This window comes from Peromyscus eremicus, chromosome 8b, assembly GCF_949786415.1.
Source record: "Peromyscus eremicus chromosome 8b, PerEre_H2_v1, whole genome shotgun sequence".
Lineage (NCBI taxonomy): Eukaryota > Metazoa > Chordata > Mammalia > Rodentia > Cricetidae > Peromyscus > Peromyscus eremicus.
The window spans coordinates 18626231-18653223 of record NC_081424.1 but is presented as its reverse complement, the minus strand read 5'-3'; the positions used below and the strand labels follow the sequence as shown (position 1 = coordinate 18653223).

Genomic DNA, 26993 nt, shown 5'->3' with positions numbered 1-26993 from the left:
GAACCCATGAACAGAAAAGAAGACGATCCCAAGCCCCAGAATATTCACTTTATCAGGTTTTGCATCCTGAATCAATAGGATAAAGAATTTGGGGAGGAAGATGGCTAAGCTCAATGGGCGTGAAGATCGTACTCTCTGTGGGAAAAACAGAGCAGGAATTGGCCTTCATCAGGCACTTTATTATTTTTTTCATATTTATTTAATGCGTGAGGGCTTTACCTGCATGTATGTATGTAAATGATGTGTGTGCCTGGTGACCTCAGGGGTCCGAAGATTGATGTTTATGAGCCATGTGGGTGCTGGGAAAAGAACCCAGGTCCTCTGCAAGAGCAGCAAAGCAAGTGCTCTTAACTGCTGAGCCATCTCTCCAGCCCCTCACTCAGGGACTTTAAAAACCACTATCTCAAATCAACACCCAGACATTTTTGGCTTTTCTCTGCCCCTTCCTGCGGAATAGTACATTCAGGTTTCAAGTTTGCTCACTTCTTGAATTCACTATTGTTAGAGAGTGAGAGGAGAGTCTTGTTTCTCACATCAGAGCACGGTCCTGTTACAACATGATGCTTGGCTGCCCTTCATGCAGTATGTTCCACTCGATTTTTAGGAGGGGGCTCTCCTATATTTTAACATCGGAAAAAAAATAGATCGTCAGCTCAAATGAGCGCTCATAGCTCTTAGTTCTGACCATCTCATATCACGTAATTTTGACCACATTGGGTATACTCTTGGTTGCAGGCAGTGTGCTTTGATGGGAAACCTGTTGCCAATGAAAGTCAGGTTAAGCCCCACCTTTCTAAAATCAGGACGCACACATTGTAGGGTCTCTGGTTCTCCACCAGCAGTGCCGAGTGTGGCCCTGCACTGGAACCTGTCATCCAAGTCCTCCTCTGTTGCTGCCTGTCTTCCTTTACCTCTCTTTCTGAGCTCGGGTCTCATGCAGCGCACACAGTCTGGCCTAGAACTTATGTAGCTAAGGACACCCTTGAACTTCCCGCTTCCACATCCCAGTGCAAGTACTGACGTTACAAGAGTGTGCCCCCCCCCCCCCCGACACCCAGTTTTGTGCAATGACTCAGCCCCAGGGTGCTAAGCAAGTACTCTACCAACCAAACCACATTCGCAGCGCTGTGTCTTTTTTTTTTTTTTTTTTTTTTGGTTTTTCGAGACAGGGTTTCTCTGTGTAGCTTTGCACCTTTTCCTGGGACTCATTTGGTAGCCCAGGCTGGCCTCGAACTCACAGAGATCCGCCTGGCTCTGCCTCCCGAGTGCTGGGATTAAAGGTGTGCGCCACCACCGCCCGGCGTGACTTCTATTCTTATCTGTGGGACAGGTGACATCTTATGCTTAGGTCACAAATCCCCATGTCACCGGGAGAGAACATTAATTAGACAGGCAGAAAAATAAGGGAAGAGATCACTTTTACTTTTTGTGGGTAAGTGGAAGCCCTGGATCAGGGAAGAGCCATTAGTGACACTAAATGGAACAGCATTGTAGCGTCTGTCCCCAGACATGAAAGGAAGCCCTCACAGACCCCAGGCCAGGAAAGCAGGAGCTGTCTGCCTTCTTTGAGCACAGAGGCCGGTTCCTTAGTGCACCCATCCCCTTTGGCACTCCATCAGCAGCCGAGGGGAAAACCCTTGGTCTCCATGCATGGGTAAAGCAGAGCTGTGCCATTAAGAAGAATCAACTGCCTGCTCCAGGCCAAAGCATGGAAGGTTCCAGGCAATGTGTGCAGCGGCTCATAGCTCTTCTCCACAGGCTGCTTCGTCTTTGGCATCGCAAGGCATTGAGAGTGAAGCTACCAACAGTCCCAGGTCGTTTCTGGTGGGTAAGTGGTTTTTTTTCTTGCAGCTGAATAACCAAGCCACTATTTTATGGGTGAAAGGGTCCCATGCATAACATTAAGAACACAACTCCCTCCTTCCCCTCTATAGCCAGTGTCAGTGGAAACACACACACACACACACACACACACACACACACACACACACCCCAAATGAAAACCTACCTCCTTCGAGGTTTGTCATAAATTAAAAGGAACAACAAAAAGCCTCCTTTTTCAAACCCCTCATTAGTCGTACGGAGCCCCTTCTGAGCTACATGTATAATTTTCAGGACAGATAAGAACATGCCTGGTGGGGCTCAGTGGCCTTCCCTGGGAACACCCCTGGCAGGGTTAGCGACAAGGCACTCTCAGCTGCCAGGAAAGTGGTCCCCAGCGTGGTCCGGCTTTGTGCTGAGGGGGGCATGCTGATCAGACACTCTCCAGAAATGCTGAAGCTGCAGTTAGCGCTCTATCCATTTTTCATTTGCTTTTCAATGCAGTCAAATGGCGGGATTTGTCCAGGCTTGCTAATTGCACCAAGGTCATTGTACAAAATTATAGAATTTTCAGGGCCATTTTCCTTAAAAAGGAGAATTAGCATAAAAAAAGGGCATATCCCTGGATTGTGCCATTAAAACCATAGTCACGAAATTTTGGTCTCTTGGTTCTCAGACAAAAATCAGTTAACACATGACAAGTGAGCCAGACAGATTCCCAGACAAAGGTGCAGCTCTCCTGGGGGTTCAGGGACACAAGAGTGAAGAAATGTCTCCCAAATCAGCACAGCACCCTACCAAGCCATCCTTCACACAGGGTGGCAGGCAAATGAATCCGTGTTTCCAGCGACATAGCTTCTCCGGCCCCCTGGAGACGATGGTTATGTAAATGAAATACCTAGAGGAGACCATTTAGGCAAATCCAGCCTTTTCTATGCTGGAAATTCCTTTCAAGGTTCTGTATTTTTAACTTCCAAAAGCTGAAGAATTTTATTATTTACTTCCAGTGCCTGTGACAACTATTTTCGAAACAGTGACTTATGGGCTTTGTGCTTTCTCTCTTTGGAATTAAAAAAAAAAAAAATCAAGAATCATAATGACGAGATGCTATTGCAGCATGCTATAAATACCTACCATTCTGAAAACTTAGAACAAAAAAATTTTTTTCCTTCCTCGACAGGGTTTCACTGTGTTGCTCTGGCTGTCCTTGAACTCAGAGATCTACCTGCCTCTGCTTCCCAGTGCTGGGATTAAAGGTGTGCGCCACCACCACCTGGCTAAAACTTAGACTAAACTGAGAAATCTTATGAGTGAGAAAACTCTTTGTTATTTCCTACGTTTTCCATTATCTCGTTTTTTTAGTGCAGTACAAACATTAACAGTTAATGCCCTACCGGGGTACTTGTCACTGACAACAGTTAAAAACCTATGTTGGGGGTGGAGGTACAGGAAATGTAGACCGACCTTTGAACTTCCTGATTTCCCTACGGCTCAAAGCACAGAGCAAAACAGGATTCCTCAAACTGACTACAGTTTCCTTCCATCACAGGCCACCCGGGCTTCCCACAGTAATCCTACCAGGAAGCTGGGTGCCTGATTTCTCCCAGCCTCAGCTTAGACCCAATGAAGCACCCATTTCCTCCAGCAAGTGCCACACAAGAGCTCAGATGGCCTTTGCGAAGCTGAATTGGGAGGGTGCGGTGCTTAATTAAGAGCAAACTTTTAGAGTCAGATGCCCACTTGAATCCCTAAGTGCTAAGTGAGCTTAAGCAAGTTCCTGGGCCTCTTCCTTATGCACAGTGGTTAGTAACAGGAGACGCGGGGACACTCACACAGCCGGTGCTGGGTCCCATGCATCTCTAATGCTGTTTCATGGATTTCCACCCAGTAAGTGGATGGGAAACCAAGCTTCTCTTTAAGTGAAGGTATCTGCAGACAGGAAAAGCCAAGTGTGATTCCTCCACTGGTGTCAATACAGTGACATTCAACTTTCTCTTTTGGAAGAAGCCAGCTTTATATATTTGCTAAAAATCAAGCTACAAGCCAATGCTGACTGATCATCTGGAATGAATGATGGCAGGGTTATGATAAACACTCAAAGGATGAGAAAGGAGGGATAAAGGGTCCTCCCAGCTCAGCAACACTTCAGGTAAAGTTGCAATGACTCGTTCGGCAACAGCAACACTTCAGGTAAAGTTGCAATGACTGCCCCGTACATCTGAAATAGGTTCAGAGTACAGCACAGAGGGAGGAACAGGAGCTGCAGGACATCAGAGAGCTTTCTAGAACAGGTGGTCCTGGACTGGGAACTTAAGGGGTGGGAGGGAAAGGTGTGTGCGTGCCTATGTTAGAAGGAACCCGAAAACTGGGGGAGGAGGAAGTATCAGCAAATACAAAGGGCACAAAGCTGTATGAAGCGATAGAGTCAATATTCCTTGGTTGTGAAACAGATTTCTGTGAGTCTGAAGATGGTCTTGCTTATCACAGAAAGGACAGTCGTCTTGCCTTGGGTAAGCAATTTCAGGAGGGGGAGACTGCAGGAGACAGGGAGTCAGCTCCCTCCCGATACTGCAACAATTTCCTCATTCCCAAGCCCCACACCCTGCCCCTACAAAGGGCCACAGCCAGCTTTTTATCCTGGCAGACCCCTCGGTTTCCGGGGGCCTCCTCACCTGCACCCCCTCCCCACTACATGTGCTAATAAGAAGTACAGTCTTGTCCGCTGAAGATCCAACTCTAATCGATTTCTGCTTCTTTTTATGCTCCTTCAGAAATCTAACATGATGCATTTAGGGAAAACACGTATGTATAGGGGAATTGGGGTGGGGTCAAGGGATACAAACCACACATAGAAGACCAGAGAGTAAGAAGCCTGAATTCCACACTACCATGTTTCTGCAGATGACAGCACACAATGATTTATTTATTTATTTACTTATTTATTTTAGTTTTTGAGACATGGTTTCTGTATAGCCCTGGCTGTCCTTGATCTCAGAGATCAGCCTGCCTTTCCCTCCCAAGTGCAAGCATTAAAGGCATGTGCTACCATGCCCTGCACAGAATACAACCATTTTTAAAATAAGAAAATATTATGACAATATTTAACAAGATAATCTTAGGTGGCCTAGAAAACACTGGGGGTTGGCAAGGAGGTGTGTGTGTGGGGGGGGGGGGGCGGGTCAGGAAGTTTTTCCAGAAGAAATACAGGTTAATTGTCCCTTATCTTAAGTGCTTGGGACTAAGTGTCTGATGGTGGGAAGGAGGCTTCTGCATCCTGGTATCTGTATAGATTTTGATCAGCCTAGCATGCCTCACATCAAACCTAGAACCTAAAGTGCTCTGAAATCCACAATGTTTTCCAATCTTTCATTGACTTATTTGTGCACACATATGCAAGTGCATGCGGATGCCCAAGGCAGACGCCGAGAGTCCCCCTTGACTGCTCTCCACCGTATCTGCTGAGTCAGTCTCTCACACATCTTACAGATTCAGCTGGTCTAGTTAGCCAATCTGCTCCTGGGGCTCCCTCAACCCTGCCTTCTGCATACGGGGATTATGAATGGGCTGTCACACACTCACCTGGCATTACATGGGTTCTGGGGATTTGAACTCTGGTCCTCAGGCTCTGATGGTACACCGTTTACCTGCTGAGCCGTCTCTCCATCCCATCCTATCCCATCCCTCTGTGTCCTGACAGGGAACAAGTTCCCGAACCGTACAATTTGTGATATGGATTTTAGATTGGGATGCTCACTCGACCTGTATGCTTCCAAGTAAATGTATTCATTCCCTGAAATGAATAGAGTTTCTGCTATTTTATAGACATAAATAAATATCAGATGTTTTTCATCAATGTCTCATTCTATACTGTTCTATTTGAATAACAACAAAATGGTTATTGGAAGAAACTTTGCTTGAAATAACCTAGAAACGGTACAGTTTTGAGGGACAAAACAAACCCCACTGGAGAAGACATTGAAAAGGGAGGCAAAGAAAGGTGATGCTGACATCATACTTCACATTTTGAAAGCAGATGCCACTCACAGATTCTGGTAATGAAAAGTGACAATCTATTCATTCATATTGGTTTAGATTCTAGTCACTTGCTTTCTGAGACCGAGTTTTATAGTCCAGACTGGCCTCAAACTCCCTTTGCAGTTGAGGATGACCTTGAACTCTGATCTTTCTGCCTCTGCTTCCCAAGTAAGAGCATGTGTCACCATGCTGAGCTAAAGATTCCTTTAGGAAGTAGGACTATGCCTGGCGTGGTGGGTCTTGAATGTACTCAAAGCACTGGGGAGGCTGAGGCAATGGGGCTGCTGTGAGTGAATTCAAAACCAGCTTGGGCTACAGTTAAGTTCCGGTCTAGCTTGAGTTACAGTGAGACCCTGTCTCAGTACAGACAGACAGGGATAATCTTATGCGGGTTAAAAATGCAGCATCTGAATTTAATCACAAGGGACATCAAAGCAAGTTAACCTGACAGACACTGTACAAAATAACTGGGTAGCACACAAGACAAAGACAGGCTGAGGAACAATCCTTGATTACAGGAGACCCGGGAGCCACGGCAGCTAAACGCTTTCTGATCCTGAACATCATCCAACATTCTTTCCTTCCTTCCTCTTCAGACAGGGTCCCTGGCTGGACTGGAACTAGTTATAAAGACCCGGTTAGCTTCTGACTCACAGGACTCTGCCCTGTCTCTGCCTCTGAGTGCTGGGATTAAACATGAGCGCCACCACGCCTGGCTTAATCAACTGTTCCAATTTTTTCACTACTTCAAAAGCCTTTAGCAGGGTCAGTTTCTTAACTCAGCCACACACATAAAAATACCATCCTGGTTTGGTCTTTTGTCACTTGTGACACAAGCTACAGTTATCTGAGAAGAGGGGACCACAATTGAAAAAATGTCACCATAAAACTGGCCTGTAGGAAAGTCTGTTGGGGACATTTTCTTAATCAATGGTTGATGTAGAAGGGCCCAGCCCATGGTGAATGGTGCCACATTTGGGCAGGTGGTCCTGTTGTGTGTAAGAGCGCAAGCTGAGCAAGCCGTAGGGAGCAAGCCAGTTCCTGGCTTGAGTTCCTGCCCTGACTTCCCTGAGTGACGGAGTGTGACCTGAGAGCGGTAAGCTGAAATAAACCCTTTCTTTCATAAGTAGCTTCCGGTCATTTTTTTTTTTTTTTTTTTTAAATCACATCATAGACACTCTAAGACAGCAATTGGTACAAGGTTCATGGGGTATTGCTGAGACAGACCCGACCATGTTTTGGGGAAGACCGTGGAAGAACTTCACAACAGTGGGTTGGAAAAGCTGTGGAGTCTTCGTGCCTTAGGGAGTTCGGAAGACAAGAATATTGAGAGAAACTGAGACTGGCCTGTAGGGCAGTCTGGAGCTTTTCTGGATTAATGACTGATGTGAGAGGCCCCAGCCCATTGTAGGTAGGTGGTGCCACCCCTGGGCAGGTGGTCTTGGGCTGTAAAAACAGCAGGCTGAGCAAATCCTGGAGAGCAAGCATTTCTTTACGGCCTCTCGGCTTTAATTCCTGCCTTCAGGGAATGTGACTTGAGAGTTGTAAGCTGAAATAAAACTTCTCCTCCCCAAGTTGCTTTTGATCATAGTGTTTCATCACAGCAATAGAAACCCAAACTCAGACGGGTATCTTCTAACTGACGGCTGCACTGGAGGATCAGCCATGTCCTAACACACGACATCAATCCCCACTCCATCTTCCCTACATAGGCTTTTGAATACCAACAATCTCCAGTGTGTATCTACCCAATTCCTATGAGATGGAGTGGTGCATTCCCACTTACTGACTGTTCATCTTGGCGCAAAGAACATGTGTGTGTGTGTGTGTGTGTGTGTGCGTGCGTGTGTGTGTGTGTGTGTGTGTGTGTGTGTGTGTGTGTGTGTCTGTGTTGCATTCCTGAGTGTGTGGGAGGTGGGGGTGTAGAAGCCAGAGATTGATGCTAAGATGTCTTTCCTTGACCACGTTTCCACCTTCCTTTGAAACAGGGTCTTTTAATGAACCTGTTTGAGTTATACTGGGTAGCCATCAGACTCCCAGGACCTGCCTGCCTCCACCATGCTGGGGTCATAGGCACTTGCCTCCATGCCTGGCTTTTACTTGGGTTCCGGGGTTCCAAACTTGGGCCTTCATGATTGTGCAGCAATTAATTTACCCATGGAACCACCTCCCCAACCCCCTAAAGAATGTTAAAAATGTATATGAACCAAGTATATGAACCATTAAAAGTTAACTGCCCAGTAACGAAACCTGTACAATTTGGGCATATTCACAACAGCTAATGTGAGCACATTCCAAGAATGTGGACTCTTGGCATAGTTCGCCAACACTCATGCCAGAAAATGTTACTCTTTTTCAAAACATTAATCCTACATTCAAAACCCAACAACTTTGAGTCTTAATGTCCCTTACCAGTGGGTTTTAACACTTAGTTGGTCAATGAAAAAGTACTGAACTGTTTGAACCAAAGGACCCAGGTTTTCAGTCACACATGAAACTGTTAGAACTGCAGGAGTCATTCCAGAACATGTGATCCCTCCCAGGTGCACTTCAGAGAGCATTCTCTAATACAGCTATGGGTCCCTGGGACCCTGTGGCCACAGTGCTGCGGATGCCCTACATCTTCCCAGGGACAGGGCAACAGGACACAGAGCTGGCCCCTGCCTAAGCTCAGGTTCCAGGAGGACAGAGTGCTTCTGCTTGTCTTTCTGCATTCCTAGGGGAGGTTCAAACTGACCCAGGGTCTATTTTAACTCAGTTAAAGCATATGCTTGGCTAGTGGTTTTCATCAAAGGAAATTTTTAAAGTAGCCACAAAAGAAGAACTCTGAACATCATTAAACATGTTGTCTTATCATCACCAACTAAACTACTACTTTTCCGTGTGTTTTAGATAAAATTACTGCATAGCATAATAATGGGCTGGTCTAGCCAAGAAGACAGGGTTCATGCAGCACAAGGAAGCCTTGAACTGAGTATGTATCAGAGGATGACCATGAACTACTGATCTTCCTGCCTCCACCTCCCAAGTGCTGGGATTACAAACCTGGGCTGCCCTACCTGCAACCCTTCCCCACTCACAGGCTTTGTTTACATCACCAGTTTTCAACCTGTGAGTCACAACCCAATGGGGTTGAAAGACCCTTTCACAGGGGTCACCTAAGACAATCAGAAAACACAGATATTTACTTATTATTCATAACAGTAGCAAAATCACAGTTATGAAGTAGCAACAAAATAATTTAATGGTTGGGGTCAGCACAACACGAGGAACTGTGTTAAAGGGTCAAAGTGTTAGGAAGGTTGAGAACCAATGATTTAGATGATGGGAGGAAATGTGGGTCTTGGAGTCACAAAACATAGAACCAGATTCTTCTCTCAGCCCTTAACGATCCAATTGTGTAGTCCTGATCTCGCTACCAAATCTCAGGGTGGCTCCGTGGATCTGTAGACTAAGAAATTAATAATTTACCCAAGAATGCATGTGGGCATTCTAGAAATTGTGTGTAATGGCTACTTGTGTCCAACATACACCAAACATGCTCATTTCTAAGAACATAAATCCTGTTTGTAAAGATGAACACAACTTTATAAAGAAAAACTTTAAAGAGGAATAATTATCTTTTATCACTATAACAAATCACAATTCAGTACCCATTTCCTAGTAAAGAATCCACTTCTTAAAAACCTCAAGAACCGCCAGGCGGTGGTGGCGCATGCCTTTAATCCCAGCACTCGAGAGGCAGAGCCAGGCGGATCTCTGTGAGTTCGAGGCCAGCCTGGGCTACCAAGTGAGTTCCAGGAGAGGCGCAAAGCTACACAGAGAAACCCTGTCTCGAAAAACCAAAAAAACAAAAAACAAAAAACAAAACTCAAGAACCAAGGGCTGGAGATATAGCTCATTTGGTAGTGTGCTTACCCAGCATGCACGAAGACCCGGGTTCGATCCCTAGCACCAAATAACCTGGGCGCATCAGTTCACGCCTATAATCCCAGTGCTCCATCGCTATAGAAATAGATGGATCGTCCTTGGCTACAGTGAGTTCAAGACTAGCCTGGACTACATGAGACCCTGTCTCAAAAAAAGTCAAGAATCCAGCCGGGTGGTGGTGACACACGCCTCTAATCCCAGCACTCGGGGAGGCAGAGGCAGGTGGATCACTGAGAGTTCAAGGTCAGCCTGGTCTACAGAGTGAGTTCCAGGACAGCCAAGACTGTTACACAGAGAAACCCTGTTTCAAAAAAATTTAAGTATCTAAAGATGTAGATGACAGATTGGTCAAGAGTTTGTCTTTGGTACTTAAAGGAGAAAGGGTTTCTTCTGGCTCACAGTTCAAGGCAAGTCTGACCGCTTAAGTGGGAAGCAGCAGGTCACATTGCACCCACAGTCCAGAAGCAGACAGTACCAGATGCTCTGGCTTCTTCTTTTATTCAGTGTGTAGTTTGGGTGAGTCTTCCCACCTCAAGGAATTTTCATGCCCAGAAAGTTGTCAGCAAGGTAAGATTCTATAGTCTGTCAAGTTGACCATCGATATTAACCACCACAGACCATTATCTCGATTATCTCAGGCATAAACAGAGTACTCGTAGCACAAGAAAGTGAATTTCAAAGGTCATTGGGAAAATTCCCTTTACACTATTGTCCCTTCTGAACACTGACTTTGTTCTTACCTGAGAGTCCATTCCCTCAGTTCACCTGTCTCTGCTCTAGTGTTCCCATATGAGAAGGGCCCGCCTGACCACCCCACTGAAAGAAATGATCATAAAACATGCTCTTCCCTGCTGTAGGATTCCTTCTTTTTTTCTCACCACCTGTCATGTTATAAACGCAGTTGTTTTTTCTCCAGGAGTAATCTCCATGAGAGGAATTTTATTCACTGCATATAACCCAGTTCTCCATAGAACATTTGAATCACAGTCACTACTCAGTAAGTAACGGCCAAATAAATGAATGTATGTATTAGCCAAATGCCACACTTCCGATTCGGTTTCCAGCAAGACAGAAATTCAAACCAATCTTCTGAGACACATGAGGCAGACATTTAATATTTCCTTTACTGTTTCAGTTTATGAAGCAAGTGGATCTACGTTACCCTGCAGAGAGTTTACACAAAGCAAGTTTTGCTTCCTCTCTTGCTGCTAACCAACAGACCGCTAGCCATTCTCTCAGCTCAATTCTTCCACACCCACGGGACACCACACCTCCTTCCTTACCATACTGGTCTGTTGGACTGGTGAAGAGAAGGTAGTCGGAAGCGCAGGTCTTGGACTCGATGTTCAAATCTCCCAACCTCAGAATGAGCCTCTTCCCCTTCGGGACTCTGATGATCTTTTCACACACAGTGTGATTGGGATAAGTCCCTGGATAATTCTTAGATGTCATTGTGCCACTGTCCTGAGAGGTCACTATGTGCCCACAGCCATCACCTGGTAAAGAAGAAAGAATGGAAACATTAAGTGCAATCGATTCCTACCAAGGTCAAGAGTCTTCTCCACTCTCCAAGTCAAGTGTTTCTTTTTTTTTTTTTTTTTCCTGAGAGAAGGAAGGGCTAAACAATGAAGACTGAAAATGAATTATGCAGCTGCATCTCATTGGTTCCCAGGTTCACCTACTGAACGTGGTGGATTGAGTGTTTCATACTCTGAATTGGAATGCGCAGCCCTGAGGAAACACGCCATTTGTTTTCCTGGTCATCTATCTATCTGCCCATCTAAACTTGTTCAAAAGGCCTTGGCCTCTTGTCACACATTTGTCAAGCCACCCTAAAGTCCATGAATAATAATTTATAACTTACTTCAGAGTGGTCCTACTGAGTGAAATAATGCATACAAGACGCTCCCATTAGAATGTAGACTAATACAGACAGGATTCTGTTTAGGTACACATCTCTTAGCTGAACAACCATTCCATATTTATGTCTCAATTACTGTGACAGTCACAGATCCCAAGATTTCTCGTAGACTCGGGGTATCAGAAAACATCAAGGTTTTACTGTGTGGAGTGCTCGGAAAATGCTAGACATGGTATTAACTACTGGGGAAATCATACAAAACCAGCGAGGGCCACTTTATAGAACTTGGGTCCTTCATTAATAATTGTAATTCTAAATCAGTCACTCTCAACTTCCCTAATGCTGTGACCCTTTAATACAGTTCCTCTTGTTGTACTGGCCGCCAATCATTAAAGTATTTCCATTGCTACTTCATAACTGTAATTTTGCTACTGTTATGAATTATAATGTAAACATCTGATATGCAGGATATCTGACATGGGACCCCCAAAGGGGTCATGCCCACAGGTTGAGAACCACCATTCTAGGCTATATGTGCTGTATCAAGAAGCCTAAACGCAATGCTAAAAAAAGGAGCATGAAGGAGAAAGGCAAGGGAATGCATTTTCACGAATTTTATAAGTAACTTGCTAAAACAAGAAGTTACTTTAGATTATTTTGAATAGTGAAGTCCACCAATTAAACAACAGATCGCGCCAGCTGATGAGTAACCAAATGAACGACCAGACACACATATCTAACGGCACGTGAACCACGCCAGCTGCAAGGTGAATGGACGACACTGCATTTGGGCCACACATCAGCTGAGGTTGGTGCGGGAGAGCATCAACAACCAGAGCAAGGTGGGTAGAGCCTGCCTAACATACATGAAACGGATTCACTCTCCAACACCAAATTAAATCAAACAAAGACCCAAACAAATGAAGAAAGGAAGAATCTCTGGCAGCTGGAAGGAAGAAATCTGTAGGGAATCTGTAGGAATTCTCTGAGGCGGTAAAACCAAAGAGTCTCCACGCTGTGGCTCTCTGCCGGGGAGAAAGCTCCACTGGAATCTGGATGGCCCTTCATTCCCAGGCCTTTCCCCATCGAGGAGGGTTCACCCAAATTCTTCCTTTATTCTAGATCTTTCCTGCCTGCTCTGCAGTTTCTACCCCAAATGATTAACAGAGGAAAGATATTTTAAAAGTGCTGCATAACTCCAGAACCCATGCCAGATCAGCAGCCAATGCTGAGGGCCAGGAGGAGGGCTTGACCGGAAGAAGGGCTTGACCGGAAGAAGGGCTTGACCGGAAGAAGGGCTTGACCGGAAGAAGGTCAGTCTTAGTGGAACAACACGTGAGGCGGTGCCACAGGAAAATGTCAGACTGTGATGATTAAAAAAAACACCTTTGAAACCTGGAGATTTAGGCAGAGAAGTTGGTGGGTACAGAACTTCCTGAGTATGGAAACAAAGAAAGAATATGAGAAACAATGTGTGGTAAAGCGCACCTTAAATTCTAGCACTCAGGATGCTGAGGCCGGAGGACCAGGAACTCAAGGCCAACCTGAGCTACACAGTGAGTTCAAAGACCGTGTGGGCTATACATTATGACCCTGTCTCAAAACACAGAAACAAATAAACAAAGCAGGTATCAGAAAAGGAGGATTAACCTAGCTGGATCCTGCTCTAAGACGGAGTGAGGGAAGAAGCCCACAGAGGGGGGCTGAGAACGGGAAGCAAGAAAAGGCTTACACAGCTACATAGGAAAGCCATGAGGAGACAAAATACTGGATGTTTTGAGTCCAAGTGACCGGAAGGCTAAGGCTGATGCAGACAGGGAGGCGAACACAAGGCATCACTTTGGTTATCAACTCTGGGGTGATAGCTAAATTCCCTGGGCTCTTGAGCAGTTATAATTATAAAGTTAAAAGTTTTACTAGGGAGAGGCGTATAGTAAATAGGGCTTTGAATTATTTGTCTGCTTTCAAAGGTTTTAATAGAAAACATAATTTATGATTTCTCCAGAAAACTAGAAGTTATGTCAGTCACGTGAGTAGATCTCTCACAGGTCTAGAGAAATGATTCCTGTCCTTTTAAAGGAGGTAAGCACCCTGGATCTCTGTTACTCATTTTTATTCCTTGTCCTATGTGGTGGTATTGTATTCCCCAAAACATTGTGCACCCTAATAAACTTATTTGGGTTCAGAGACAGAACAGCCACTAGATACAAAGGCTAAAAAATGGTGACACTCACACCTTTAATCCTAACATTCTAGAGGTAGAAATCCCTCTGGATCTCTGTGAGTTCAAGGCCACATTGGAAACAGCCAGGCATGGTGACACACGCCTTTAATCCCAAGAAGTGAGCCTTTAATCCCAGGGAGTGATGGCAAAAACAGAAAGATATATAAGGCATGAAGACCAGAAACTAGAAGCTTTTGGCTGGTTAAGGTTTCAGGCTTTGGAGCAGCAGTTCAGCTGAGATTCATTCTGGATGAGGACTCACAGAGGCTTCAAGTCTGAGGAAACAGGATCAGCTGAGGAATTGGCGAGGTGAGGTGGCTATGGCCTGTTCTGTCTCTCTGATCTTCCAGTATTCACCCCAATAACTGGCCTCAGGTTTGATTTTATTAGTAGGACCTTCTAACAATTCGTGCTACAGTTCTACCAGTGTAGATTGATTTTGAACATCCAGAAAAACCAACCCTGGGTTAACAAGTGTGAAAACAAACAACCACACATAACAACCCACTCCACAGACAACTAAACCTCACAGCCACCAAGAAGCAGAGTCGCCGCTGGCCATTTGAATGTGCTCTTTTTCAGTCTGCGCAATTCTTCTCTAACAAGAGGATGCAAAAATGTTTCAAGATAACACAGGGCTGCTAAGAAGGCTTTGTGTAAAGGGCCAAGCAAGCTGGAGGACGTGAGCTTACCCTCAGATGCCATAGTGGAAGAACAGAAGTGATTCTTCAAAGTTGTCACACACACACACACACACACACACACACACACACACACACACACGCGAGCGCACACGAACCGGGGGTACTTCATGCACACATAACAGCAAGTTTTTAAGAAAAAAGAATTTAGGAACATAGAACTGGAGGGCATGGTGGTGCATGCAGCTTGGCATCCTGGAAGCTAAGGCAGAAGACCAGGAATTCAAAGCCAGCCTGAGCTATGCAGTAATACCCCACCGCAAACAAAACAAAACACACTAATATAAAATGAAGAACGAGCTGGGTAAGGCTCACACCTATCACCTCCACACTACAGAGGCAGAGGCAGGAAGATGGATGCAAATTCAAGATCAACCTTGTCGATACAATTAACTCTAGGCCTACCAGGGCTATATTGTCAGACCCTATTTAAAATTACTTAAAAATAAAACAAGGTACAATTGTATGAATCGACCTCAACATGATTATTATGTTAAAAAATTTGGGGTTGGGGATTTAGCTCAGTATTAGAGCACTTGCCTAGCAAGCACAAGGCCCTGGGTTCGGTCCTCAGCTCCAGAAAAAACAAACAACAACAACAAAACAAAAAAATTTTTTTTTCATCTTTTAAAGAGTGGTGAGGATTTGACAATGAGAAACCCCAGGGCATTTTCATTTTCATTTTCATTCAAAGCCCCCATTTTATTCCTTTCCAGTCTAATGCTCTTAAGCCCGAGGGGAACTTTGTCACCCAGTGGTGCTGCAAATGGGCAGATTTGTCCCAGACATTCCCATCATTGCTATGTAGAGGGACCTGAGCCTCCTTGGGAAGATTTCCCTTCCCACTCTCAGGATGAAAATCTGCATCACACAAGATTCACTAAAATGCCAGTAAGGCCCAGGGGAGGCTGCACTCTTTCTCATGCGTCTGAAAGTGGGCTGTAGGATTTTCTGTGGCCAATGCTGCTATCAGCTTATCTGTATTAAGTCAGCAAATTCATCCACTGTCTTTCCACAGTTTTGCTGACTTCGAATGACTGAGCAGAACTACGCCGAAGGGGAAAACGGAAAACTGTGAGACCAAAAATGGCGACAGCATCATGTGCCAAATGAGACAGGCCTGCAAACACACAGGAAAAAAAGTCAGGCGTCCCACAGCTTCATCCTGACCCTCACTGCCAGATCCTCTCACTGAGTCACAGACAAGAAGGCAGAACTGTTTTAAAATCTATCAGTTTGCCAGGCAGTGATGGCGCACGCCTTTAATCCCAGCACTCAGGAGGCAGAAGCACTCGGATCTCTGTGAGTTCAAGGCCAGCCTGGTCAACCAGAGCACTTACACAGAGAAACCCTGTCTTGAAACAAACAAACAAAAATCTATCAGTTTAGCCAGGCACAGGTAAGTACCTAATTGGTGGTGGGATGGGAGGAGGACCAGGAAGCTGGCTTGAGTTACAGTCTTAGAATAAAAGAAAAGAAAATGAAAGAAAAGAAGGCAAGCAAAAGGTCTGTGGCTCCCACTTCAAACATTAACCTTATAAAACCCTTTAAAAAGATCACTGTTGGGGCTGCAGAGGAAGTTCAGTGATTAAAATGGCTTCATGTCCTTTCAGAGGACCTGAGTTCAGTTCCCAACACCCATGTCAGTTTACAATCACTTGTAACTCCAGCTCCAGGGGATCAGACTCCCTCTTCTGAGTCTGGAGGCACCTGCATCCAATGCATAGACTTACACACACACACATACATAAATGAAATGTCTTGGAAAAACACCCTTGTTAGAGTAACGTCAAGAAATCGCTAACTAATTTTATTAGCTGTGACGAGGTAATGAAGTTACATAAGGGCCTATGGATTGCAGCACAGTTAATAGCTTCCAGAGCATGAAGGAAGCCCTGGATCCCACTTTCAGCACCCTAAAATCAGGGATGGGGGCACACATCTGTCTTCCAGCACTTGGGAGGTAGAGGCAAGAGGATCAGAAACTCAAATCATTCTCAGCTACAAAGTAAATCCAAGGTCATCATGGGCTACATGAAACCACGTCCAAGAAAGGAAAGAGTAAATAAAAGGAAGAAACAGTAGCATTTATACAGACACCCACCGACTTAGGTAGGGCTGAAATGGCATGCGGTCTGAGATTTGTCTTAAAACACTTAACACAAACGGGGAGAGGCAGGGTAAAGGGAGAGGGTTGTCATGACTTGCTGGGAGGCGTGCACAGCAGAAACTGATGAAAACGGGAAGGGATGTAGCTCAGTGGTAACGTGCTTGTCTCAAGGCTCTGAGCTCAGTCGCCAGCCCGGTGAAACAGAAATGTAATCAAGCCAATGTTTAAGGAAACCAATAAAATCAAAACTTTATGATTAAATTCCACAGAAGTGTTGGGGTCGATCTTCTAGGCAATGAGAGCTGGAGCCACCTGCCTAACTTCAAAGGAGAGAGGAGAGAGGGGATGAGGAAGCCTTGCAGCAGGGGATCTGTCCGCTCTTCAAAAGCATCTGCAACAAAATGTTTATCTTTTCCTTCCTTTGAACTGGAATTCAATTGCCAAACACAGGATGACTAAACTAGAATCTTTCCTTCCCAGTCCGGCCAGGAAACTGCCAATCCACCAGAGTATTTATCTCTTGGTGGTCCCTTCACGAGAGAGCTAAGTTCTGTCTACTGCCCAGAGCAGCAGCTGCATTTCGAAAATGACTAACCATTCTCTTAAAACAATTTACAAAAAATGGGACTGGGAGTTCAAGGCCAGCCACAGGTACACAACAAGCTTAAGTCATCCTGGGCTACATGAGACCCAATGAGAGCCGTGCCATTCGCAGCAAGGTTGTTCACAAGGACCACACACCCCTTAAGATTTAGAACTGCTGGTGCTAGCCCGCCAGTGCCACAAAAGCCTATGTACAGAGCTGGTGTCATATGGATGGGAAAAATCATATTCTGGGAAAAGTAAAATGGAAATTATATTTTATGGAAAAATACTGTGGCTGGGTGTAGGTGGCATATACCTTTAATCCCAGCACTAGTTGGCAGAGGCAGCTGGAGCTCTGTGTGAGTTTGGGGCCAGCCTGGTCTACAAAGAGAGTTCCGGCTAGCCAGGGTTATATACAGTGAGAAGTAAAATAATATTACATTTATTTATTTACTTGTGGAAATGTGTGTGGGTGTTCATGTGCCGAGGCACACGTGTGGTGATCAGGGAACAATTTTCAGGAGTCAGTTCTCTCCCTCCCCCGTGTGGGTCTCAGGAATTAAAATTCAGGTTGTCAGCCTATGTGGCAGGCACCTGTACTTGCCAAGCTATTCCCTTAGAGCTCTCAAAGTGATCTGTGCACAGCAGTGCTTTCCCGCCGGGCGGTGGTGGCGCACTCCTTTAATCCCAGCACTCGGGAGGCAGAGCCAGGCGGATCTCTGTGAGTTCAAGGCCAGCCTGGTCTACAGAGTGAGATCCAGGACAGACAGGGCTATTACACAGGGAAACCCTGTCTGCTGCCCAAACTGAGGACCTGGGTTCCATGTTGGGAGATCCAATTCCCTCAAGTTATCCTCCCACCTCCTCACAAGAACCGTGGTGTGTGTGTGCCCACACATATACAAAATAAATAAGCATTAAAAAAATATTAAGGTTAAGCTGGGCATGGTAGCACATGCTTGCAATCCCAGTACTCGGGAAGTAGAAGCAGAAGGATTAGGAGTTCTAGGCCATCCTTGGCAACATAGTGAGTTTGAGGGAGACCTTGTCTTAAAAGTGTATGAGCGTATGTGTGTGTCTGTGTATGTATGTGTGTGTGTGTGTGTGTGTGTGTGTGTGTACAATACATAATATGGATGTGTGGTATAAATTTCCAAGTGATTTTCATCTTGTTTATTATACATTTATCTTCTTAAATTTTTACAAGTTATTTTATATTGATTGATTGATTGATTGATTGATGCCACGGTTGCTGTGGTACTGAAGTCAGAGGACACCTTTTGGGAGTTCTCTCCTTCCATCATGTGGGTTCCAAGGATCAAACTCACATCATCAAGCTCAGCAACCTTTACCTAATGAGCCCCCTCACCAGACCCTTCTCTTCTCAATGCGAATGTACCTACATCAGAAAAGTAACATAGAAAGACCAAATTCACCTAGCAGTCTTTGTAACAATCAAGTCTACTTTTAGCAGCAACCATATAGATAGCAACCTCTCTGTAAACCAATAAGCTCAAATGTCATTAAAAAAAAATCATGCAACATCTAGGAACAATGTAGCTCTTGGTTTAAGGAGTTCACAGTCATGAGGGGATGAGATACTAACAAGTCATTTTTTTTTTTTTTGAGTCTCACATATCTTTGACTAATCTTAAACTCACTATACAGCTGAGGATGCTCTTACATTCATGCCCCTGCTTCTACCTCTCAGTGCTGGGATTATAGGTGTGCACGCCCTGCCTGGTTTGTGCTGGCACTTGGACGTACCCAGGGCTTTGTGCACCCCAGGCAAGCACGCTGCCAACTGAGCTGCATCCCAGGCTTGAGTAATTCTTGGGAGTAAAGTTGTGAGTACAAAGCCATAAATGTGGACTTAATATCTACCCTATCTACGACTAAGAATGGTGGCTAGGCCTTGTCGCCTTTAATGCTGCCTATTCAGGAAGATGGATACGAGTTACTTTCTAAATAAGCTGAATCCTAAATCCTTGTCTACAGGAGCAAACTTTCTATTTAGTCTATTCTAGTTCCTCCCGCTAGGAAAGGAAAATAGTAACTTCCTTAAACAGCTCTCTCCCTTTGATGAGACACATGCTTCACGAACAGGGAAAAAAAGTGAATTAAGAGATACCTAGTATGGACTCAGACCTACAACACTGAAAGGCTTATGAAGAAAACTTGGTGGCTGGGGAGACAACTCAGTCGATAAAGAGCTTGTTGTGCGATCACAAGGACCTGAGTTCAGATCCCTGGCAGCGGACTAAAAGCTGGGTATGGTGGCTCTTATCTGCAATCCCAGTATTGGGTGGATCCCTGCAGCTCATGGGCGCCTAGCTGAATGGATGAACTCCAAGTTCAGCGAGAGACCCAGCCTCAGACAATGAGGGGGCTGGTACTGTAAACCTTGTCAAAAGCCCATGAACAGGGAGGTCATAGGTCCAAGCCACGGGGCAACAGTAGGAGTGTGGGGGAATATTATTGCTGTTCCACTCAACTGACAGCTTGTCAAACCTCTTTCTAAACGTTTGTGCTTCTACCCATAGATTAGTGCTGCCTTCAGCCTTGGCCAGAGAAGCCTCGCTGTACAGTGGGCGGGGGCTAAAGTGCTGAGAGTGTGTGCTGTGTGCCCAATCAGAAATGGGTCGTCTGCGTCAACACCGCCACCAAGGCTCGGGGAGCATAGTGGAAGGGGGGAGGGAGAGGATGGAAGAGCTGGAGGATGGAGAGAATTCTGCAAGAGGCTGTTTTCTGGACAGGACATGGTCGTTGTCATTACGAACTCACAACAGCTGTGGTGACCTACACAAGATCTCCCCAAGATGGAGTCCATCGACACTCCAGTATGGTTAGCGGAGGGATTTGTCAAGCCCCACTCTTGGGTAAGGAGCTATCAGCAAGTGATGGCTGCTAGGGGACGGGGAATCATTTTTCTTCAGTGGTATAGCCACTGGTAAAAAAACCTATGGGACAGGTTTTTTTTTTTTTTTTGGTTTTTCGAGACAGGGTTTCTCTGTGTAGCTTTGCGCCTCTCCTTGAACTCACTTGGTAGCCCAGGCTGGCCTCGAACTCACAGAGATCCGCCTGGCTCTGCCTCTCGAGTGCTGGGATTAAAGGCGTGCGCCACCACCGCCCAGCTGGGACAGGTTTTTATAACCCCCACACCCACGCTCATGCAAGCTACCCCAGTTAAACTTAGTGGGACACACACACACACACACACACACACACACACACACACACACACGGGGGGTGGGGGTGGGGAATGGGGTGAATAAACAAAGTAAATGTATGAAATTGTCAAGAATTAAGTAAATGAACTACTTATCTTTGCAAAAGGTGGACAATGAGGAAGACATGACGCAGATCTCTGGCGTCCATATGGACACGCACATGTACTCATATGCACAAACCCACATAAACATACACTACAAACATAACCTACAAAGCTTTTCGTGGGTTTGTACTGGTAGGAGAATTATTTGGGTGATGTGCAGTGACTATTTGCACACACACTTCCAGACTGATTATGTACTACTCCCTGGAGTAAAAACAGAAGTCTATTTGATTATGACCCACATGGATTTACCACAGCCCAGGTCAGCAAGTACGCACACGTGTATAAACCACCCAAAAACCTTATCCATCCGATTCTTCCATTAGATGTAACCCACTGCCATGCTCCTCATTTGATTCTATCGATGGGCAGCTCACTGACAGCACACTGGTTTTACCTCCTGAACCTCCATTACCAATGAGCTCCAACCAGTAATTTGGGAAAGAGGGCTCTGAAACTCTGGGAGAGTGAAACCACTTCTAGAAACACGAGTTCATTACGGCTCCATCTGTGCTGTTCAAATATTCAAGTTACGACAGGTCTCCACACACACACAATCACCAAGTGTGGGCGTGAGAAAACTGCTTCCCATGTCTAAGATCAAGTGAGCTCTTGATGACTGCGATCTTTTCAACCACCAAGGCAAGCTCGCAGTCATCACCACGATCTTTGTCTGGTGGTGCGGCGGCCAGATTCCCAAGGTATCACTAATTCTACGGCGGGCCATACTCTCAGTCACACTGCTGTCGTCCAGCGTCGCTCAAACGTTTCAAAGCCAGGAGAAACAAGGCTGACAGGATGGCTTAGCACAGTGGTTCTCAACATGTGGGTCAAGACCCCTTGAGAGTGAATGGCCCTTTCACAGGGGTCGCCTAAGACCATACATAGGAAAGCACAGGTATTTATACTGCAATTCATTACAGTAGCAAAATTGCAATTGTGAAGTAGCAATAAAATAATTTTATGATTGGGGAAGGGGTCACCACAACATGGGAAACTGTACTGAAGAGTCACAGAATTAGGAAGGTTGAGAACCACTGGCTTAGTAGGTACAGGAGCTTGAGACAAAAGCCTGATGAGCTGAGGTCAATCCCCAGAACTCACGTAAACATGGAAGAACAGGACTCCAAAGTTGTCCTCTGATATCTACAGGTATGCCAGGACACGCCCCCTCTCTGGCAATAACAACAAACTTATAAAAAATGTTTAAGAAATAACCTGGATGGTGGTGGCGCATGCCTTTAATCCCAGCACTCGGGAGGCAGAGGCAGACGGACCTCTGTGAGTTCAAGGCCAGCCTGGTCTACAGATCTAGTTCCAGGACATCCAGGGCTACACAGAGAAACCCTGTCTCAAAAAAAAAAAAAAAAAAAAGAAAAGAAAAGAAAAGAAAAGAAAAAAAAAAGAAAAAAAAACATTTAAGAAATGGAAAAAAAATCCTATTTTTACCACATATAATACCAATGCAGTCATAATTTTGTTTCAGTTTAAAAACATTTAAAGTAAAATAAAAGGCAACAGAAAGGCTTCGTCAAGGTCCCGTCTGTGACTGCTGCCCTCCATCCTTAGTTCTCAGCCCTTTGGAAGTGCCTCCGCTGACTGACAACCACCTGTCTCACCAAGGTCTTACCCTCCTTTCCAGGGTGAACTCAAATGCGGTGAGCTCTCAATGCAGGAGTGGAAAACCTGGTCCTCAAGCTCCCAGCTGGGGACAATTCCATATGGCTATCCCAGCTGCAAAGTTCCCCTGGGGTCAGTCACAGCATGGCCCAACTTCTTCCCATTCTTTACCAACAGTTGTCAAAGCCCAAATCATGGACTCACAGATTCCCTCTGCTAATCCTCGAGTCTGCTTCTCAGGTGCTATGGTAAGGTTGTGCAGGTCTCTCTCAAGTTAGAATCCTAGTGCACAGCTGAGAGGCGGGACTGTAAGAGGTGAGAATGAATGAATGACTTAGGGCCATGAGCCTAAGAGTGGGTTCCTAGGGCTGGGTGATGGTGGTGGTGCATGCTTTTAATCCAAGGCAGAGAGAGGTGGATCTCTGTGAGTTCGAGATCAGCCTGGGCTACAGAGCATATTCCAGAACAGCCAGGGCTGTTACACAGAGAAACCTTGTCTCCAAAAACAACAACAACAAAAGAATGGGGTACTAATGAACACAATGTCCTTACACAGGATGAGTTAGATCTACATCCTTCTCTCCAGGGCGCACATTTTCTGACTCTCTGACCTTCTGCCACAGGTCCAGTGGCTCTTCAGTCTTGGACTTTGCATCCTACAGAACTGTGAGGCAAAGCAATTTATTTTCTAGATGCATAAAAAAGATGGGAGTTAGGAAGAGGCCAAGCAAGGAGGCTGGGAACAGAACACAGCAAGCAGAGGATTTGCCTAACAGGCATGAAACTCTAGGTTCTCTCCCCAGGACCACATAAAACGACAACAAAACCCAGTAGCTGTGACATATGCCTGTAGTCCCAGCACACTAGGCACCTTAGGTTACACAGAGAGCTTGAGCCCATCTGCGCTTCACCAGACTGTCCCGAAACGAAAAAAGAAAAACAATGAAAGTATCTCCCCATAGAAATGATCTAAACCAAACAGAAAGTCTCACTGGAAGTGCCCCATCTGAAAACAAGCAAGGCATTTCCACGACCATCAAGGACTGACTTCTGACAGCCATACGCTGTCTTCATTCTGATATTTAAAGTTGTATACCATACTCAAAGGAAGGGACCCCAAAACCAAATTCTCTATTATTCTTCAATGTGCCACAAATAAAACCAGTGGCAACTCTAGCTCTTGGTAACTCTCCAGTCTCCACAACTTGAGTTAGAGGCCACTGAGTGTTGTGGGGGTGGGTGGTCTTCACCACTCCTATTTGGCTCCCTTCCGAATAGGAGAAGTTTGTCTAAACGAAAAAAAAAATACCATATCCGCAGCTAACTCCTAACTATAATTCTTTTTTAAAAAATTTAAAACTATTATTACTGTGTGTTTATGTGTGCATGTGTGAATATTTGGAGGGGGGGCAACAGAACATGCATGCCATGGTGTGTGTGTGTAGAGGTCGGAGGACAAACTGGAGTTGGTTTTCTCTATCCATCATTATATGGGTCCCAGGGATTAGCTCAGGGTGCCAGGCTTGGCAACAAGCACCATTTGCCCACTGAACCATCTCACAGGCCCTATTATTGCTTTGGTTTTTGTTTTTTTAAAATTTCTCTTATTTTTTGAGATTATAACATAATTACACCATTTCCCTTTTCTCCTTCTAAACCCTTCCATATACCCCTCCTTGCTCTTTCAAATCCACAGACTCTTCTTTTTCATTTATTGTTGTTATACACATAGATAGATAGATTCCTAAATACATAAGCACAACATGTTTAGTATGTACAATGCTATTTGTACGTGTGTTTTCCAGGCTGACCGCTGGGTCTTGGATAACCGAGTGGTCTGCTCTTCCTTGGGAAGAGTATTTCTCCAGCTCTCGGGATTCCTTAGCTGCCTGGGGTTCTTTGTGTGGGGTTGAGGCCTCTTCAGTTTCCCATCCACGTTAACATGTTGTCCTTGTTCAGCTCACGTACAGGCAGTCATGCTGGAGAGACTTTATGGATGCCTATAATTATTTTTTTAAAGCAACGTTTGTCTTTGTTTATAAAGGTGATAATAATCTAACACCCGGATATCTTACAGTTTCACAGGCAAGCAAATGTGTGTCTCGAATCTCATTTTAGGTCGTTTAACTTAAATGCACAGGCAATTATTTACATTAAAATGTGCCATTAGTAAGTAAAAAGAAAATCACATTTTCAAGAAAAAAAAAATTACAAAGTATCTCTATACAGCACATCCAAGCTTATCAATGTCATTAAATCCGTAGCATCTATTAACGAGAGCCAGGCAGTGAGAGCACCTTTACCAGGGGAGATGAGGAGGGAAGACACCGAATTGCTTTGCACAGTTGTACTGACCAATACCAGAATGCTGAGAGAGGTGCAGCTACCATTTCCATTTATTTATTTTTAACTGAAATTGCATACCAGGCGTAGTGGTGCATGCCAGCACTCAGGAGGCAGAGGCAGGCAGATCTCTGTGAGTTTGAGGCCAGCCTAGTCTATATACAGAATGAGTTCCAGGACAGCCAGAACTACACTGAGAAACCCTGTCTAGAAAAAAAAAACAAACCAAGACCCAGCCATACCACTCTTGGGCATATACCCAAGGAATGCTCAATCATACCACAAAGATACTTGCTCAACTATGTTCACAGCAGCACTATTCATAATAGCCAGAACCTGGAAACAACCTAGATGCCCATCAACTGAAGAATGGGTTAAGAAAATGTGGTACATAATCACAGTACTACTCAGCAGAGAAAAACAATGACAGCATGAAATTCGCAGGCAAATGGATGGAACTAGAAAATATCATCCTGAATGAGGTAACCCAAACCCAGAAGACAAACTCATAAGTGGATTCTAGATATAAAGCAAAGAACAATCAGACTGCAACCCACAGAACGAGGGAGGCTACATAGCAGAGGGGACCCGAGGATGACTGTGGCTTATAATGAGTTTTGGTTTTACTCAATCACTGGGCAAGCCTCAGTGAAACATTTCACTATTAGGATAAGAATTTGTACTGCATCAAACTGATAAGAGAAAAAAGAAAAGAAAAGAAAAACAAAACGAAAACAAAAAAAGAAAGAATATATTCTGATCTTCTGATCAGGATTTCCTCCCCCTCGTCTTCCCAGTACAACTATCATTTTCTAACTTCTTTAATTATGTCCACATCCCTGAAAGGAGACAGAGCTCAATGATTACAACCCTGCCTGATACTGACCATGGTGCCTTAAGTGATTGCCTACACCTGCCTAAGTGTCCTCGTCCTCAGCCACAGTATAGAGACAAGGATGGTACCCACGTCATAGGATGATCATGAGTATTAAAACAGGTACAGGGCTGGCAGTGATGGTACAACCTGAAACCCCAGCACTTGGGAGGCAGAGCCAGTGGGATCTGGAATTTAAGGCCAGTCTCTTCATAAAGAAGGTCCTGTCTCTAACCAATTAACCACACAAGCACACAGACAATGAAACGTTAAGGATTTAAAGTGGGCATGGGCTGGAGGGGCAGTTCAGCAGCTAGAGCACTCGCTGCTCTTCTGAAGGACCTGAGTTTGGTCCCGCACCCACATCAGGTGTCTCACAAGCACCTTTAACTCCAGTTCCAGAGGCTCTGCCACCTCCTCCTGCCTCCACAGGTACCCCCCTCCACTGACATATGAAAAAATGCACCTAAAGTATTAAAAATAAATCTTTAAATAAAAAAAAATATCGAGCATGCATGGTGGCACATGCCAGTAATTCCAGCACTTAGAAGACTAAGGTAGGAGAATCATTGTGGAGTTCAAGGCCAGACTAGACCCTGTCTCAAACATAAACACTACTAACAACAAAAAATTAACATTACATTTATTCCTCTGTTTGTGAACACACATGTGGAAGTCAGAGGACAGCATGTGGGAACTGACCTTCCACCACGTGGATTCCAGGGGTTTAATTCAGGTTGTCTGGCTGGATGGCAAGCACCTTTACCCACTGGTCCACTGTCACTGGCCCGAGATTTTAATATACTTTAAACTGCCATTAAAACAAATTATAGATATTGAATTAGGTGACTTTACTCCAAATTCATTACTCACAGGCTATATGATTTCAGTTGAGAAGCCACTTACCTTCTGTGTATCAATTTCCCTCATCTTTAAATTACCAACCATAACAGGGTGTGGTAAAGATAAATGAGGCTATGTATGCATAAGGCTTTAAACTGCTGAGAAAGTCAAATTAGAGTACACTCCCCAGTAGTTATCCAATGCCTACTTAATGCCAGGTCAGCATATCCCAAGGCACTACTGTCTCCGGTTCTAGTATTTGGGACATTTACATGGAAGTCATACCATCACCTCCAAAGAGTCCAAAGTCAGATTGGGCTACATAGCAAGACCAGACCCCATCTCAAAACAAACAACAATAACCATAGCAACAGTCATACATGAAGAACTCAAGCTGGGCACGCATGGTAGCACATACATGTGATCCCAGCACTGAGGTGGTAAAGGAGCTTGCAGAGTCCCACCTCCTGCTTTACCACATCCATGTCAATGTCCTAACAGTGCTCAGAGAAGCACTAATTGGGGACAGCAGCCTCTAGTGTTTCCCAGGGAACTCTTTCTTCACTGGGCATCTCCTGGGACCAGAATTCTGTGGAATATACTGGTGACTGCCTGGATGAGGCTCTCACAATGAGATGTGCAGAGAGATCCCATAATGGGGTTTCTGGGGTTAAAGGGCCAGTGTAGAAAAGTGGACTTTTGGCCTTTAGAG

At 45.0% G+C, this 26993-nt stretch overlaps 1 protein-coding gene across 1 annotated transcript in view; it reads right to left on the bottom strand.

The window, feature by feature from the left end:
* The window catches only part of Dcbld1 (discoidin, CUB and LCCL domain containing 1), an 80875-nt gene that overhangs the window by 41703 nt on the left and 12179 nt on the right, over positions 1–26993 (bottom strand). The window contains exon 2 of the mRNA XM_059272988.1: positions 11070–11282. Within this exon, the coding sequence (XP_059128971.1) occupies positions 11070–11282 (213 nt within the window). The remainder of the gene's footprint in view (positions 1–11069; positions 11283–26993) is intronic.